A 17,386-nucleotide genomic window follows, 5' to 3' on the forward strand; every position below is an offset into this window, starting at 1 on the left:
TTCGTATATGATTTCATAATCTGTGGAGCATTTTAATTTTTCATGATGCATTTTATACTTTTTATGGTCGTAAAACCATTTTACCTTACTTTTCGTTGTTAGCACCCCTCCTGTCAAAAATCTTTCATTATGTTCTAAAGTAGTTTCAAGTGCAACAGGTTTATAACAACCAATATCAATGTTTTGGTTTTAAATTGGTTGTAACTGAGGTTGGTTGAAACAATCAGACAAATCTCAGTTATAAATTGGTTCCGTAAGTTTCGAATAACGATGACGTTTGTTTTGATCTCGTTGACTGTTTTAAATATGTTATAACCAAGTGTGGCATAAACGTCAGGTCCGGAATGATAATATAACTATTTAATAACTTATTATTTCATGTAAACTCAGTTGCAACTTGTTTACAACGATGATCATTTCTATTTAAGTTGCAGGTGCTACTTGGGCAGTAGGTTATGCATACAATTATTCTTGTAGATTTGAAGGACTTCACTATAGGACAGTTTGGAACACCTAGAACATCCCAGAATATAAAACACCTTTCGATATTCTTGGCAAAGGTTAAATACATATAAACGTTACCCACATCCAAGCTCAACTTTTAGATCTAGTGGTATGTCAATTATTTCATGTTCCTAACCTCATGGTGTTCAGGATGTTCTAGGTAGTCAATGAAACTCCAAATACAAATAGAGGACTCCATTTTCAGCAACTTTGCCGAAGATAGTATTCTGTTTTATCGAATGTGCGAATTTGTACATCCGTTTTTATGTTGGGGTCATGTATGACCCCTCCGGCTCCAAAGGGTTTGATAATTCAAAAGTGTAAAGTATATCCTTCCAGATCTAGTAGCTATGATTTGACTCCGATATTGATGGTCGCCAGAAAAGCTTATTCCATAAGAACAATTTCTACATTTTTTATTAGAATTTGAGCAATTTTTGTTGTTTAAATAAATGCAACTAGCTTTTGCGAATGTGATCATTCATTCTGTTGATTTGCTTCGTTGAAGGTCGAAAATCAAGTATGATCAATTTGAGGTTCTAGAGCCATAACTGGTACACTGAGCCTACCATGACATTTTGAACAATGTTTTATTTATTTTTTCATACAGGCCACCCTATTGAACACTCAATTCTCTTACCTGACTTGCAGCTCCACTGGATGCTTCTGAGCTGAGAGACGACGCCCTCCGTTGTTGTTGTACCTTATTACATATGTTCGTCAAGATTGATGATGGCGACGATTGCAGTTGTTGGCCCCCTTTTTTTTCGATTGATGTACATATATTGATTTTGATGCCACTCCATTATTTATGATTGCCGACCGGCCGCCGAAATCCTCACATAAACTCCTAATTTTCCTCTATGCTTCCGTGTTGGTTTGAGTGTTGTCAAATCGCACGAAGTTATCGGAGCGGCTTTTCGGCATGATTGGATCCACCTCGATCAGCTTGAGCAGGGCGAGCAGGCTGAGTGCAATGTACGGGATGATGACTGCCGAGGGTGGAGAGTGAAAGCGAGATGGAAAGAGCAATTAACAAATTAGTCAAGTGTTTGGCGTGCTTCGGCACTGGGTATGTGGTACTGGTAAATATTGGTGAGAAATGTGGTGTATGCTGTCGTTACCTGTTCGATGATTTCGGTTCCATTCAATAGTGATGCAACCGTGTGGTTAGTGTACTTTTCACGAATGAGCGGCTTCAATTATGGAAAGCGAAGATGTTGCATAGGGCTATTGGAGAGGGATGTCCCAAAATGTTACAATACGCACATTTTGGGACATTTTTAACTCACATTGCATAAGATTTCATGAACTCAGGGGAGGTTGTATTAATTGATTATGGAAATGATCTTAGGTCTGATTCTCGGCTCCCATACGTTTTATTTTCCGTCAAATCATTTGAAGTAGAGACGAGCAGTAGGCAATAATACCCCTGGTTACCTTTTAATGGCTAATTGGTCTTAAAACCTAATACCTTTTATTTTGATTTCATGATCGTTTTAAGAACCTGTTCTAGTGTTTTTGACTTAAACTGTTTATTGGGATAATAAATTATAATATATGTGGGATCGTTTAGGCACGGGATCCTATTTTGGGATTTTTTCGCTATAACTCAGTCAATTTCATACCAATTAATTTGAGTGTTTGTACTCCATACACAGATACTAGTTGTTTCTATTCGAAGCATCAATTTTGAAATAAATAAAAAAAATCTACAGGTACACCTCGTCCTTTTTTTTACGTCCATGCATGGCTAAGCGACAAAAAATTCTACCGCCAAGACTATGAGCAAACTCAACATTTTTATATTTTTTAAAACATCTCCGTGATTAGGAGAAGTGGACAAAAATATAAAAATGTCTATTTTAATTATTATTTTGGCAGTAGAATTTTATTTCGCTAAGCCAATAGTGGACGTAAAATGAGGTTTAGGTGTATACCGATTTACAGGACTTTTCCATTTTTAAAATGTCTATAAAATCAAATTTTACATAAAATCAAAGTAAAATATTTATTTTATTTTTATTCAAATTTTATACCAAAATAGACTAAAACACATGGAGATGCATAGTGATTAGTGGTTTAGTTTAACGAAGAGAATCCGAATTCAGTGTTTCCAAAAGAACTTGGCCTAGCTCCTTGAGGCAATATATCTGGGCAAACGTTTCAATGAATACTATCTAAAAATACTCTTTATTTTTCATCTCTTCCATAAACTCCACAATCATTTATTCGACACATTTTTTCTCGATGTTTCCGAGACAATTTGGCGCCAAGCGGATGTTTCTGAATCTGGAATGGAGGAATTCTGTGAAGAACTGTAGCTAATACAATAAGAAGTGAGAGATGGTGGCTCCAAAGAAGATCACTACCCAAGTAACACTAAGAAAGCGTCTGTCTATCTGTTGACATGTCTAAATGATCACAAAGGACAATTAAGCTCCCTAACGCATCACGTTGGGAATAGCTCGATGACGTAGTGTATGGTTCAGGTCAAAAATGACCCTAACGCATCAGGAGGGTTACTAATGTCGCTATGGTAATTAGCATTTTATGTCTTCGATATCTCTTTTTGTCAAGTGATTAAGATAAAATTTCTGTGGTTTTGGAAACAAATTTGGTGCAAAAAAAGTAAAAAGGTGCTGAAAAAGCAAAATTACGTCCAGAGAATGTTTGTGAATCTGGAATGGGCGAAAGCGAATGTTTCTGAGAAGAGTTGTTGCTATTGCATCAAGAACTGAGCGATGGTGGCTCCAAAGAGGATCCTCTTTGGAGGATCCTGTCTAGATAGCTACCCAAGTAAACTTTAGGCAGCGTTTTAGCTTTCATTGAAGTTTATTATAGTTTTAATCCTGATACAAACAATTCGAAGACATTTAATAATACTAAAACATAAAAACTGCAATTCTAATGCATGTTTTCGATAAAAGGTTCGGAGTTTTAGTAATGCTCACTAAATAACGAATAAACCACATCTCGCTAGCTTATAACGATCGAAATCTTTTGTTTCCAAAACAATGTATGGGTTATTCAAAAGCCAATATTTTGAGCAATGGACATACACAATAACGTTATTTGCATGAATGTTCCAAAAATTGAAACAGTTCAGAAATTCATTCAGGGATTCCTTTGAAAATATCTCCGAGGTTATTTACCCTGCAATTTAACTGCTTCATAAATTCCTTCAGGGATCCCATCTGAAACTCCTCAAGGGGTTCCTTCGGAAACTTAGATATTCGTGACAAGCACTTGATAGAGCGTAGTTACTGGTTGTGATGTATTTGCCGAACTATCTTTCTGTATGGGTAGTGTAGGTTTGTGCCATCTGCTTGGTTGCCTTGTGTTGCAATTCTGAGGTGATCGATAAAATTAAGTGAACCCAGAATTTTCAACTTTATTACGTCGATCTCCGAATAAATCTTCCCACATCAAATCATCATGTTACTGAATATTTCAGAAAATCTTCCATGTGTTCCTCCAGAAAAGCCATGAAGAATTATTTAAAGAAATTTGGCATGAATTGCTTATCATTCGTCCATGATTTTTCACAAATCATTTCAGAGATTGTTTGAGAAATTCGCTCAGGGATAACTTCAGAAATTCCTCTGGTTATTTATACATAAATTTCTCTAGGCATTCGCTTGAAGAATCTTTTGAAGATTTGTTTTAGAAAATCTTCAGAAATTCTTCTAAAACATCTTTCAATTTTTGTTTGCGGAAAATGGTTCGCATATTCGGCCAAAAAATCATCCACGGATTGTTACAAAAAATCTTCAAAAAAAAAAAATTGAAATTTGGAGTTTTTTCCAACGATTTTTTTAGAAATTCCTTCTATACTATAAATTTCAGAAAGAATTCTATCACAGTATCTTTCCTAATTTACTTCTGAATTTCCTCCACTTTTTTTTCATAAAATTATCCATGAGTTTAAGTAGAAATTCTTCTAGGTATTCTTACAAAAATTCAGAAATTTCTCCTGATATTCCTTTAACACCCAAAAGGCCAAGGTCATTTTCGCAACAAATTTTCAACTTGAAAAATTCATAACTCTATTGATTTTTATCCAATCCTTATAAAAATTTGAGACAATATCCAGTTTTTATTCTAGTTTTGATAAAATGAGACACGAAGTCTAAAACCCGGATGGTTCCGGAGTTATTCCGGATTCCCGTGGGGTACCAACGTTATGGCATTTGGGGTATTTCTATCAGGACTATTTTTTCTCTATGGAACAACTTTAAAACATTGGAAATTATTGAAACTTTATCGAAGCTGATTGTATAAGTACATTTTCTGAACACCTGGAGTCCTTCTGGATGTTTCTGGATCCCCTGGAACGCCTCCGGGGGAACCGATGCCAGGTGACATTTTCATTTTTACTCCAAAACATACCGTGCGGCAGCTCATTCTTCATGATTTTCGGTCAATAGGATAATTTTAGCTGTAAAAACGGGCATTGACCGTTTTGGCCACTTCGGGAACATCCGGGGTGCCTTGGCGGAACCTGTAGTAGAGGACACTTGTATTTTTACTCCAAAATATACCGTGCGGCAGCTCATTCTTCATGATTTTCCGTCAGTAGGATTATTTTTACTGTAGAAATGGTAATTGACCGTTTTGGCCATTGCCGGAACATTTGGAGTGCCCTGGCGGAACCTGTAGTAGAGGACACTTGCATTTTTACTCCAAAATATACCGTGCGGCAGCTCATTCTTCATGATTTCCGGTCAACAGAATTATTTTAGGTGTAGAAATGATCGTTGACTGTTTTAGGAATTTTCGGAACATCTGGAGTGCCCTGGCGGAACCTGTGGTAGAGGACACTTGCATTTTTACTCCAAAATATACCGTGCGGCAGCTCATTCTTCATGATTTCCGGTCAATAGAATTATTTCAGCTGTAGAAATGATCATTGACCGTTTTGGCCATTTCCGGAACATCTTGAGTGCCCTGGTGGAAGTAGAGGACACTTGCTTTTTTACTCCAGAACATACCGTGCAGCAGCTCATTCTTCATGATTTTTCGTCATTAGGATTGTTTTTGCTATGAAAATGATCATTGACCGTTTTGACCACTTCCGAAACGTCCGAGGTGTCCTGGCGGAACCTGTCAAAAGGATACTTCCACACTTATTCCAGAACATACTGTATGGCAGCTCAAGCTTCATGATCTTCCAAGAACAAGATTCTTATAGCTATGATAATTGTCAATCATAATTATGGCCATTTCCTGCATTTGTGGGGTTCCCTAGTAGTGACTGTAGTAAAAGACCTTGCACTTTGCCTCCACAACTCATCGTGCGGTTGCTTATTCTTTATGATTTTTTGTCAATACGACTCTTATAACTATGAAAACGGTCATTGACCATTTCGGCCACTTCTGGAACACCCAGGGTGCCCTGGCAGAACCTGTAGTGAAGGATGCTTACATATTTACTTCATAATATACTGTGCAGCAGCTTATTCTTCATGATTTTTTTATGTTTAGGATTCTTATAGCTTTGAAAATTATCATTGACCATGAAAATTGTCATTATGTAGTAACCTAATGTGTGATAAATTAGCATTATGGTAAAGTTCTCGGATGAAAACAAATAAAAATAATGTAATAACCTAACGCTATCCAACTTAAAAAGTTTTATCGTTTCAAAAAGATGAAAGACCCTCCCTTTTTATTATGTACCTCCGGAATAAAACAAACGTCAAAAGTTGCCTGGTTAGTAATTATAAGTAAGACAAACATGTAATCATTTTTTTCACTCTCCTGACTCAATCTCGTCCCAATTTGAAAACTGTTTCTTTCTTCTAAAGTTGCCTCCAGGGATTCCTCCAAGAATACTTGCTGGGATTGCTACAGGAATTTATGCAGGGATTCATGTTTTACTGTGATTTTTTCAGGAATTGCCAATTCTTGGAGGTGTTTCTCCAAAGCTTCCTCTATGTTTTTTTTTTCTGAGATTCCAATATAGATTCCTCCTGGAAACCCTTCGAGAATCAGTGTTGAGATTCCTCCAGGAATTCCCTTGGGACTTCATCCATGCATTTCCATAAGATTCTCTTCTGATATTTTCCTAATAATTTTTCCAGTCATTCCTCCTTTGAAAAGTCTGAAAGTTTTTCTTTTGGATTTCCTTTAGGTATTCTTGCAGGTATTTCAGGAATTTCTACTGGTACTTACAAATAAATTTATCTAGAAATGTATTCAACAATTTCAGGAAGGATTTCTCTTATAATTCCTCCTTGAATTACTCCGTCGATTTAAACAAACCTTATATAGAAGATTTCAAGAAATTCTTTCGATTCATGCTAGAATTTCTCAAGCCATTTCTGCTGGGATTCCTCCAGAAATTGCTCCTGATATAAACCCGGAACTTCTCAGGTATTCCTCCGTGGATTTCTTCGAAGACTGCGACAGGGATGCATTCAGAAATCGCTCAATGAATTTATCTGGTTCCTCCTTCAGTGTCAATGTCACGGCAAATCATGACGAATGAGTTGCGGCACATACAGTTGGAGTAAAAATGTACGTGTCCTCTTCTACAGGTTCCGCCAGGGCACCACAGAAGTGATGGTCAATGATTATTTTAGCTCAGTATCATAACGTCCTAGACCATAATGTCCTAAGAATTTATGGCGCATTTTTCCGTGAAATAACTTCCAACATGCAGCTACGTCATAAGGTCCAAAGAGAGAAGGTACATAGGGTTTTATGACACATCAAATCTTTTGGACGTTGTTTCGTATAAAAATCTGCCATGGGAACGGACACATTATTGCCCGCATGTTATGGTCAGGCTCCGATTGTTTTATGGCTATAGAAATTCTCGAGGACCATTCCATGACCAGCCGCTGGATGCCAGAACAGAGCATCCTCTTGACAAAAATCGTAAGGAAAGAGTTGCCACACTGTATGTTCTGGAGTAAAAGTACATATGTCCTCTAATACAATTTCCGCCAGGGTACCCCGGACGTTCCGGAAGTGGCCGAAATGGTCAATGGCCTTCTTTACAGCTAAAAGAATCCTATTGACGAGAAATCATGAAGAATGAGCTACCACACGGTATGTTTTGGAGTACAAATGCAAGTGTCCTCTACTACAGGTTCCGCCAGGGCACCCCGGATGTTCAGAAAGTTGCCAAAACGGCCAATGACCATTTTTACAGCTAACATAAAGACTGCCCCAGAAAGTATGGACGCACCTAGTCTTCAGTTGTCTGGGCCTGATCGATAGTTCTAGTTTCGGGCTTCGTTTTGGCTGTTTCTGGATACTATAGGATCGAAAAACCAAACGTTCTTTGTCACGATGAACATTGAAATTCAAAATGGTAACTTTTTTGGTCATACCCCGCTCTGTGTTAGTTAGAAGGTTTTTTCTTGTGCTCAAACAACTTCATAATTTGTTTATCCAAACGAGGGTCTGCAGGATCTCAATTTTTACCCCTTTTTTTTGCCTATGCTTAAAAGTGTTATCCCCACTGTGGTTGCTGATTGTTGGTTGCACGATTTTCTCACTTACTCCCACCATATTTTGTTCATTTCCTAAGTGATCTTTCAAACTCTGTATATCATTTGTGCACATTTTTTCAATAATGTTCTGCTCAAAGTTCATGTATTTTGAAACACACTGTTGGAATCGCAAAAACCGCTATACAAATGCTGAGAAAATAGGTTGACCAACAGGATGTAGTTTTCTAAAAGAACTAGTCATCAATAGTTCTGAAATGCCAGTATTTTCTTACTGCGTCCATACTTTCTGGACCGGTCTTTAATCCTACTGATGGAAAATCATGAAGAATGAGCTGCATCACGACACGTTTTGGAGTAAATATGTGATCGTCCTCTACTACAGGTTCCGCCAGGGCACTCCGGACGTTCTGGGAGTGACCATAGTGTGGGTCATTGGAAGCGTTTTCTCAGATCAAAGCTTTTTTGGTTCCGTTTCGGGTCCTGAGTATCTGTGCAAAATTTGAGCACGATCGGTTGCGTCTACACTTTGCGCATTGCAATTGAAATTTGTATGGGATTTTGTATGGGAAAACATACTTTTTTGCATTTTAGCAATAAGTTGAAAAATTTTGTCTGAAACTTTTTAACCGATACTGTAAAATGATACCCTAGGATGTTCTGAAGAACTTTGTTGAAGACCGCAAAGCGATCCGATGCTTGTGAAAATAGTTATAACCAACGAACCGCATGCATGTGTTTATGTTTTAACATGTAAAGGAATAACAATAGCAACAAAATCATGATGTTTCGCCAAGCAATGCCAACGCTATAACTTTTTTCATACGCATCAGATCACTTCGCGGTCTTCGACAAAGTTTTTCAGGACACCCTAGGCTATGTTTTCATTTTAACGGTTACACGGTTTTAGAAAACTTCGAGCTTGTTATGAGAGAAATGCAAAAAAGTGTGTTTTCCCATGTAAAACCCCATACAAACTTCAAACGCGATGCGCAAAACGTAGACATAACCGATCGTGCCCAAATTTTGCACACTTATTTGGGTCCTGAAATGGGATCAAAAAAGCTTTGATCTGATGGGATACCATTGAATTTTTCACTTTTCCATATAAACGATGACCCACTCTAGTGACCACGATAGTCGATGATCATTTTCATAGCTACAAGAATCCTATTGACGAATAAACATGAAGAATGAACTGCCGCACGGTATATTATGGAGAAAAAATTCAGGTGTCCTCTACTACAGGTTCCGCCAGGGCATCTTGTACGTTCCAGAAGTGGCCACGATGATCAATGATCATTTTCATAGCCTAAATTAAGCCTTTTGGCGAATAAACATGAACAATGAATTGCCGCACGGTATATTTTGGAGTAAAAATGCAAGTGTCCTCTACTACAGGTTCCGCCAGGGCACCCCGGATCTACCGGGAGTGGCCAAAACGGTCAACGACCATTTTTACAGCTAAAATAAATCTATTGACAGGAAATCATGAAGAATGAGCTGCCGCACGGTACATTATGGAGTAAAATACAAGTGTCCTCTACTACAGGTTCCGCCAGGGCTCCCTCGATGTTCCACCAAAACGGTCAATGACCATTTGAAACAGCTAAAATAATCATATTGAAGGGAAAGCATGAAGAATGAGCTGCCGCATGGTATGTTTTGGAATAAAAAAAAAGTTTCCTCTACTACAGCTTCCGCCAGGGCACCCAGAATGTTCCGGAAGTAGCCAAAACGGCCGACGATCACTGTACAGCTAAAATAATTCTGTTGACCGGAAATCATGAAGAATGAGCTGCCCCACGGTATATTTTGGAGTGAAAATGCAAGCGTCCTCTGCTATAGGTTCCGCCAGGGCACCCCGGATGTTCCGGAAGTGGCCAAAACGTTCAACGATCATTTTACAGCTGAAACAATTATATTGACCGGAAATCATGAAGAATGAGTTGCCGCACGGTATATTATGGAGTAAAAATGCAAGTGCCCTCTATTACAGGTTCCACCAGGGCACCCCGGATGTTCCGGAAGTGGCCAAAACGGCCAAAGATCATTTCTACAGCTAAAATAATTCTATTGACCGGAAATCATGAAGAATGAGTTGCCGCACGGTATATTATGGAATAAAATGCAAGTGTCCTCTACTGCAGGTTCCGCCAGGGCACTCCGGATGTTCCGAAAGTGGCCAAAACGGTCAATGATCATTTTCGTAGCAAAAACAATCCAAATGACGAAAAATCATGAAGAATAAGCTAAGTAAAAATGCAAGTGTCCTCTACTACAGGTTCCACAAGGGCACTCCAGTTGTTCCAGAAATGGCCAAAACGGTCAACGATCATTTCTACAGCTGAAATAATTCTATTGACCGGAAATCATGAAGAATGAGCTGCCGCACGGTATATTTTGGTGTAAAAATGCAAGTGTCCTCTACTACAGGTTCCGCCAGGGCACTCCAGATGTTCCGGAAATGGCCAAAACGGTCAACGATCATTTTACAGCTAAAATAATCCTACTGACGGAAAATCATGAAGAATGAGCTGCCGCACGGTATATTTTGGAGTAAAAATACAAGTGTCCTCTACTACAGGTTCCGCCAGGGCACCCAGGATGTTCCCGAAGTGGCCAAAACGGTCAATGACCATTTTTACAGTTAAAATAATCCTACTGACGGAAAATCATGAAGAATGAGCTTGCGCACGGTATATTTTGGAGTAAAAATGCAAGTGTCCTCTACTACAGGTTCCACTAGGGCACTCCAGTTGTTCCGGAAATGGCCAAAACGGTCAACGATCATTTCTACTGCTGAAATAATTCTATTGACCGGAAATCATGAAGAATGAGCTGCCGCACGGTATATTTTGGTGTAAAAATGCAAGTGTCCTCTACTACAGGTTCCGCCAGGGCACTCCAGATGTTCCGGAAATGGCCAAAACGGTCAACGATCATTTTACAGCTAAAATAATCCTACTGACGGAAAATCATGAAGAATGAGCTGCCGCACGGTGTATTTTGGAGTAAAAATACAAGTGTCCTCTACTACAGGTTCCGCCAGGGCACCCAGGATGTTCCCGTAGTGGCCAAAACGGTGAATGACCATTTTTACAGTTAAAATAATCCTACTGACGGAAAATCATGAAGAATGAGCTGCCGCACGGTATATTTTGGAGTAAAAATACAAGTGTCCTCTACTACAGGTTCCGCCAGGGCACCCAGGATGTTCCCGTAGTGACCAAAACGGTCAATGACCATTTTTACAGTAAAAATAATCCTACTGACGGAAAATCATGAAGAATGAGCTGCCGCACGGTATATTTTGGAGTAAAAATACAAGTGTCCTCTACTACAGGTTCCGCCAGGGCACCCCGGATGTTCCTGAAGTGGCCAAAATGCCCATTTTTACAGCTAAAATTATCCTATTGACGGAAAATCATGAAGAATGAGCTGCCGCACGGTATATTTTGGAGTAAAAATACAAGTGTCCTCTACTACAGGTTCCTCCAGGGCACTCCAAATGTTCCGGAAATGGCCAAAACGGTCAATTACCATTTTTACAGTTAAAATAATCCTACTGACGGAAAATCATGAAGAATGAGCTGCCGCACGGTATATTTTGGAGTAAAAATACAAGTGTCCTCTACTACAGGTTCCGCCAGGGCACCCCGGATGTTCCTGAAGTGGCCAAAATGCTCATTTTTACAGCTAAAATTATCCTATTGACGGAAAATCATGAAGAATGAGCTGCCGCACGGTATGTTTTGGAGTAAAAATGAAAATGTCCCCTGGCACCGGTTCCCCCGGAGGCGTTCCAGGGGATCCAGAAACATCCAGAAGGACTCCAGGTGTTCAGAAAATGTACTTATACAATCAGCTTCGATAAAGTTCCAATAATTGCCAATGTTTTAAAAATGTTCCATAGAGAAAAAAATAGTTCTGATAGAAATACCCCAAATGCCATAACGTTGGTACCCCACGGGAATCCGGAATAACTCCGGAACCATCCGGGTTTTAGACTTCGTGTCCCATTTTATCAAAACTAGAATAAAAACTGGATATTGTCTCAAATTTTCATAAGGATTGGATAAAAATCAACAGAGTTATGAATTTTTCAAGTTGAAAATTTGCTGCGAAAACGACCTTGGCCTTTTGGGTGTTAATAAAACATTCAGCGATGCCATCAGCAACTATTTTTCTGAAAATGTTTCAAAAGTTCCTTCAGAAAATTTATCTGGCGTTACTTTGGAAATTTCGCCAAGGATTTCACCAAAATTTCCAAAAGGATTTCTCCAGAAGTTTCATAGAGAGTTGTATGCTTTTTTGTTTTCTTCAGCAAATCCTGTCTTTTTGTCGAGACTTTTTTTTAGATTTTTTTTCCGAATAATCCTTCAGAAATTCCTTTAACCCTCCTTTGGCATTAGGGTTATTTTTGGCTTAAACCGTACTCTACGTCAGCGAGCTGCTGGTAAAGTGATGCAAAAGGAAGGTTAAGCATACTCTCAAACGATTTCCCAAGGATTTGTCCCAAAACTTTCTCCGGAGATTTCTTTAGAAATTGCTCCAGGGATTTTTTAAAATCTGAATTTCTGTCAGAAAAATTTCCCGGGGTTTCTCTAGAAATTACTCCAGGGACTCTTTAAAAAATTGACATCCAAATTTTCTGTCGTAATTCCTATAGAAACTACCCTCGGGTTTTCTCACAAGTTTTTCGATGGGTTCTTTCAGAAAATTTCCCATGGCTTTTATCATAAATTTAACCAATAATTTCTTTAAAAATATCTCCAAATTTTCCTCCAAAGATTTCTTTACAAATTTCTGCAAGGATTACTTTGAAAAAACTTTCAAAGTTTTTTGGATAGCTCTTTCATGTACCCTTGCTGAAATCCATCTTAGGATACATTTAAAATGTCTTTCATGAGTTCCTGAAAAAACTTTCCAGGGATTCTTAAAGAAATTCTTTCTTTGGAAACTGCTTGTAGATTTACTTCAAAAAATCATCCAATTAATCTTAAAGAAATTAAGTCAGAAATTGTTAAAAAAATACCGACCAGGAATTCCTCTAGAGACTCTAGAATGTTATTTAGAAATTTCTCCAAGAACTGCGAAAGAAAGTCTTGCACAAATAGCTTACAAAAATGTTGCAAGGATGCAAAAAATCTTGCATAAATTATCCTAGAAATTAATCTACGAATTTCTTCAGATTTCTTTAATAGAGATTCCTGCAGAAATATTTCAATGCATTCATCTACAAAACTTTCCATGAACTTTCTCAAAAATACTCCATGAACTTTTTTCAAGAATAAGATTCACGGACACATTGGGAATCATGAAATCAAAACTCCTTGTTTCTAAAGAACTATTTCCAAGGATTGTTCTAGGAATTCTACAAGAGATTATTGGGGAAATACTCAACATTTCTTCACATTCCTTTATTCCTTCAAAACATTTCTCTTCCAGAAATTGTTCTAAGAATTTCTAAAAAAAAGTCTTAGAAAATCCTTCAAGGATTACTTCAGAAATGTTTCTACAGTTTTTGCAGACTTATACAGAGGATTACTATGAAAAAGCTGGAAGAGATTCCTGCAGAAATTGTCCCAGAGATTTCAACAGAAATTCCACCGGGTATTCCTCTATTATTTTCTCAGAAATTCCACCAGGATTTCCTTCAAACGTACCTCTCAGAATTTCTCTACGAATTTTCCAGGAATTCATTAAAAAATTGTCTAAGATTTTTATTTGCGGATTTCTCCAGGATTTATTTTTCAAAATCATCTCAAGAGTATTTCACCAGGGGTTTCCAGGTATTCCTTCCGAATTTTTCGATCTATGGATTCCAAAAATATTCTTTTTTTTAGAAAATTCTTTCAGGAACTTATTTAGCATTTTATTCATATTTTTTTAAATTCCTTCTGAAATTTCTTCTGCGATACTTTCGGAAATATCTTAGAGACTTTCTTCAAAAGTTGTTCCATGCATTCTTTCAGAAGTTGTTCCAGCAGTTCCTTCAGGAATTGTTAAAACGGTCTCTTCAAAGATTCCTCCAGGAATTCATCCTTGGGAATGTACACGTGAAGGGACGCTGAATTCAGGGAACTTTGACTAACTAGCTCTAATTCTACCATGACAGCTTCGAATATAATTTATCATGCATCGTGTCAGTTATCTGCCGAAGCATTACAATATCCTTTTTATAGCATCTGCTTCAAATTTTGGAATTCAATCAGCAGGTATCTACCAAAAAATACTGGGAATATAATACAATTCCCGGTGAGGAGTTCATAAGAAATCTTGAAAAAAGTTTGTTAGAAAAGTCTGGCAAATGAGCAGTTTGCTTGCATCCGCCAAAACTTTTATTGCTAAGGGATCTGTAAAAAAATATCGCCAGAAAATCACTCCATGTACTCCGCTCATCGTGATCATGACAAAGCCAGAGATATTTATAAAAAAAAGTAAGTCAGAAAGTGAAGGCTTAGAGTAAGGTAAATTTATAGATCTAAGCATGTCATGAGGTATGCTTTTGCGCTAATATGGGTGCTCCGCGAAACAATTAATTGATGTGAAGTGCTTCGCGTGTCACAAGGCTGAAAACCCCTGCATTATAAGGCATCATGATACAAACTGCAAGTTTTAAATTGATACATTGAATATAAAAAAAATACCATTGAAAAAATGTACATAAAATCGAGGGTCCACTAAATCGAGGTATACCTGTACTAATATTTATTTCAAGTAAATTTCTTTGAATTTCTGAGATCCTTAACTCCATGGTTTACAAACACATTTCATCTAATATAAAGCTATACTCATCAGACAAATCGTTCCATCAATTCCCTCCTAAATATGGATAACTACAAAAATAGTGAAAATTATGCAGCTCATCCATCGCCCTTGACCAATCGCATTGGAGAGCGTCTCGCTACGCCATGTAAACACACAGTATCGTAAAACCTTGATAATAGAGGAAACACCGTTTTAAGACGCTTGAATTGCAGCAATGATGATTATTCATCTCTTTTTTTTTCTGGCGAGAAAAAAGATAACAAAACGACGATTGAATAGAGAAAAGCAAAATAATAAGCCGTAAATTTACCCGTCCGAACAAAACAAAAAAACCCGAAATGAGGGCAATCTGCTGCATTTTGTATGCGAATTAAAAACAACAGAAGTGGCGCTCTCAAGCGAATAAATGACCACCACCACCACTGACCAGTATAGTAGTGAATGGCAACCTGGAGTACATCAACGAATAATGGAATGATATGACGCATGATATCGGTCAATACCCCAGCAATGCAATGCAATGCAATGGGAAGACGACGACAATAAATTGGAAACTTTTTTTTTATTGTTTTATCATATCATAATTTGTCCGGAGACCGTTAGGTGGTCGAGTCCGGAAAAATTATTCGGACAATTAGATCTAATTGTCAAATTGGCATTGTTATAATTGAATCAAATTGCGGTGGGACGTACACGGAGAGAAAATTGAAATGAATTGTTCATATCTAATCTAATCAATAAATTTTCATGAAATTCATTTAAGTGTTTTGAAAAGAATTTCTCGATTATACTTACATAGCAGCAGCACGACACTGATGTTGATGAATACCATTTCATCCCAGTCCTTGCCAGCCACCAATAGGTAAACGTCCCGTAGAATCAGTGTGCCCAGTTCCACCACAAACACAGCTCCATATGGATAGACCAGCTTGGGACATTCCTATTGTGGAAGAGTTTAAAAGCATAAAAATTGTTATTGGTGATGTAATTATTACAGCGAATGGCTTAAAGGTACTGTACTGATCGTTATTGTCTGAAAAAGAAATGCAATAGCTTGGCGTTATCCCAATTCAAGATGCCAAAAAAGATCTGTTGTGTATATATCTTTCTTTCAATATGGCAACGATATGAGCATTCTTAGACAACAACATATGGAGACGCATAGTTATTAGTAGTTAAAGGTGAAGAATAGAACCCGAATTTAGTGTTCCCAAAAGACTTTGGCCGAGCTCATTAAGGCAGTATATTTGAGCAAACATTTCAATAAATTCTATATTACACTTTATATTTCCTCTCTTCAATAAACACCATGCTTGTTTATTCGACATTTGAATTGCTCATTTCTTTGAATGGTAATGGGTAAGGTTCGGTGTAGTACTAGATTTGTAGTAATGAGCTGACTTTTAGTATGGTGAGAAGGTCAATTCCCCGTTTCTGCAATAAAATGGTGCAAATGCGTGGGTATTATGATTTCTTGCCTAATTTGATGCTGTTTGAGCATAACTTTGGATAATTATGATGTTTATGTTGCAAGAAATGGAGAGAACAACAACACTGTTGCCCAAAGTTTTGCTCAAACAGCATCAAATTAGACAAGGAATCATAATACCCTCGCTTTTTGCACCATTTCATTGCAGAATCGGAGAATTGACCTTCTCACCATACTAAAATTCAGCTCATTACTGCAAATCTAGTACTTCACCGATCTGTCCTATTAAAAATGTCGTATTGCAAAATATGTCGGAAACTTTACTATGATGTGGTATGGGGATTCTCACGGCTTTCGCAGTCGGTGAAAGCAGCGAAAATAAGTTTGCCTCAATTTCCAACGGTTCTTCCAACTTGTTTTCGCTGCTGTCACCGACTGCGAAAGCCGAGCTCAAGCCTACAGTCGATAGGATCAATCACATTTGTCTAAATGTCACTGAAGTAGCGATCTCAGAAGTGTGATCCTCGTTAGAGACTTCTAAATGCAAAGCAACAGTTCTTCTAAAAATTCCCTCAATCCTGATACCAGCAAGTCGAAATCATTAAAAAAGATATTTAATGATGCCACTTCGGTAATCAGCATTTCAAGGCTTCGCCACCTCTTCTTGTCAATTCAGTAAATTAAATATATGTGGCTTAGTGAACACATTTGTTGCACCACTCTTCCCTTCTATAAAAGTCTATTCGAGTGCTTAAATCTTTTGTCATGTTTGGAATGTACAAATACTTGTTTCATACTTACTAGTTTCTAGGCTATTGTCTCGCACTTGATTACTTGGTGCCTTATCCTCTTTTGGAGCCACCTTACCCCAAAAATGCATAGGAACATAGAAAATGATTAGAAATAAATCAAGATATCCTAAAGCTCGAATATGCTGGAAAAGATTCGCACCCAGGCGCATTTTTAAAGCACTCTTCATTCGCAAAGTTACAAATGGCAAGAGTTAAGACAGAGAGGACCAAGCGGCAATATTGACGTGAATCAGATTTTTAAGGCAGAGTTGTAAACTTTAAAGCCGCGTAGTGCGTCATCAGCATCATTGAAATCTCGCTCAAAATTTCAAAGTAATAAATCTCAGTCATCAAAGCGCATATTTGTATGAAAATGTATCATCCCATATGCTCACTCGTGTTGAGTGTGGCGATACTTTGTCTGC

At 37.8% G+C, this 17,386-nt stretch overlaps 2 protein-coding genes across 6 annotated transcripts in view; one reads left to right on the forward strand and one right to left on the reverse strand.

The window, feature by feature from the left end:
* LOC109418956 (mediator of RNA polymerase II transcription subunit 15) overlaps positions 1 to 17,386 on the forward strand; it is a 566,077-nt gene that overhangs the window by 239,808 nt on the left and 308,883 nt on the right. The gene's annotated exons all lie outside the window — the stretch shown is intronic.
* Positions 1 to 17,386, reverse strand: part of LOC109418964 (uncharacterized) — a 49,942-nt gene that overhangs the window by 11,023 nt on the left and 21,533 nt on the right. For both annotated transcript variants that reach the window (XM_029877725.2, XM_062853941.1), the window contains 2 exons: positions 15,537 to 15,681; positions 1,145 to 1,496 (listed from right to left, as the gene is read on the reverse strand). In XM_029877725.2, the coding sequence (XP_029733585.1) occupies positions 1,366 to 1,496; positions 15,537 to 15,681 (276 nt within the window). In that variant the 3' untranslated portion in view covers positions 1,145 to 1,365. The remainder of the gene's footprint in view (positions 1 to 1,144; positions 1,497 to 15,536; positions 15,682 to 17,386) is intronic.

This window comes from Aedes albopictus, chromosome 2 (genome assembly GCF_035046485.1).
Source record: "Aedes albopictus strain Foshan chromosome 2, AalbF5, whole genome shotgun sequence".
Taxonomy (NCBI): domain Eukaryota; kingdom Metazoa; phylum Arthropoda; class Insecta; order Diptera; family Culicidae; genus Aedes; species Aedes albopictus.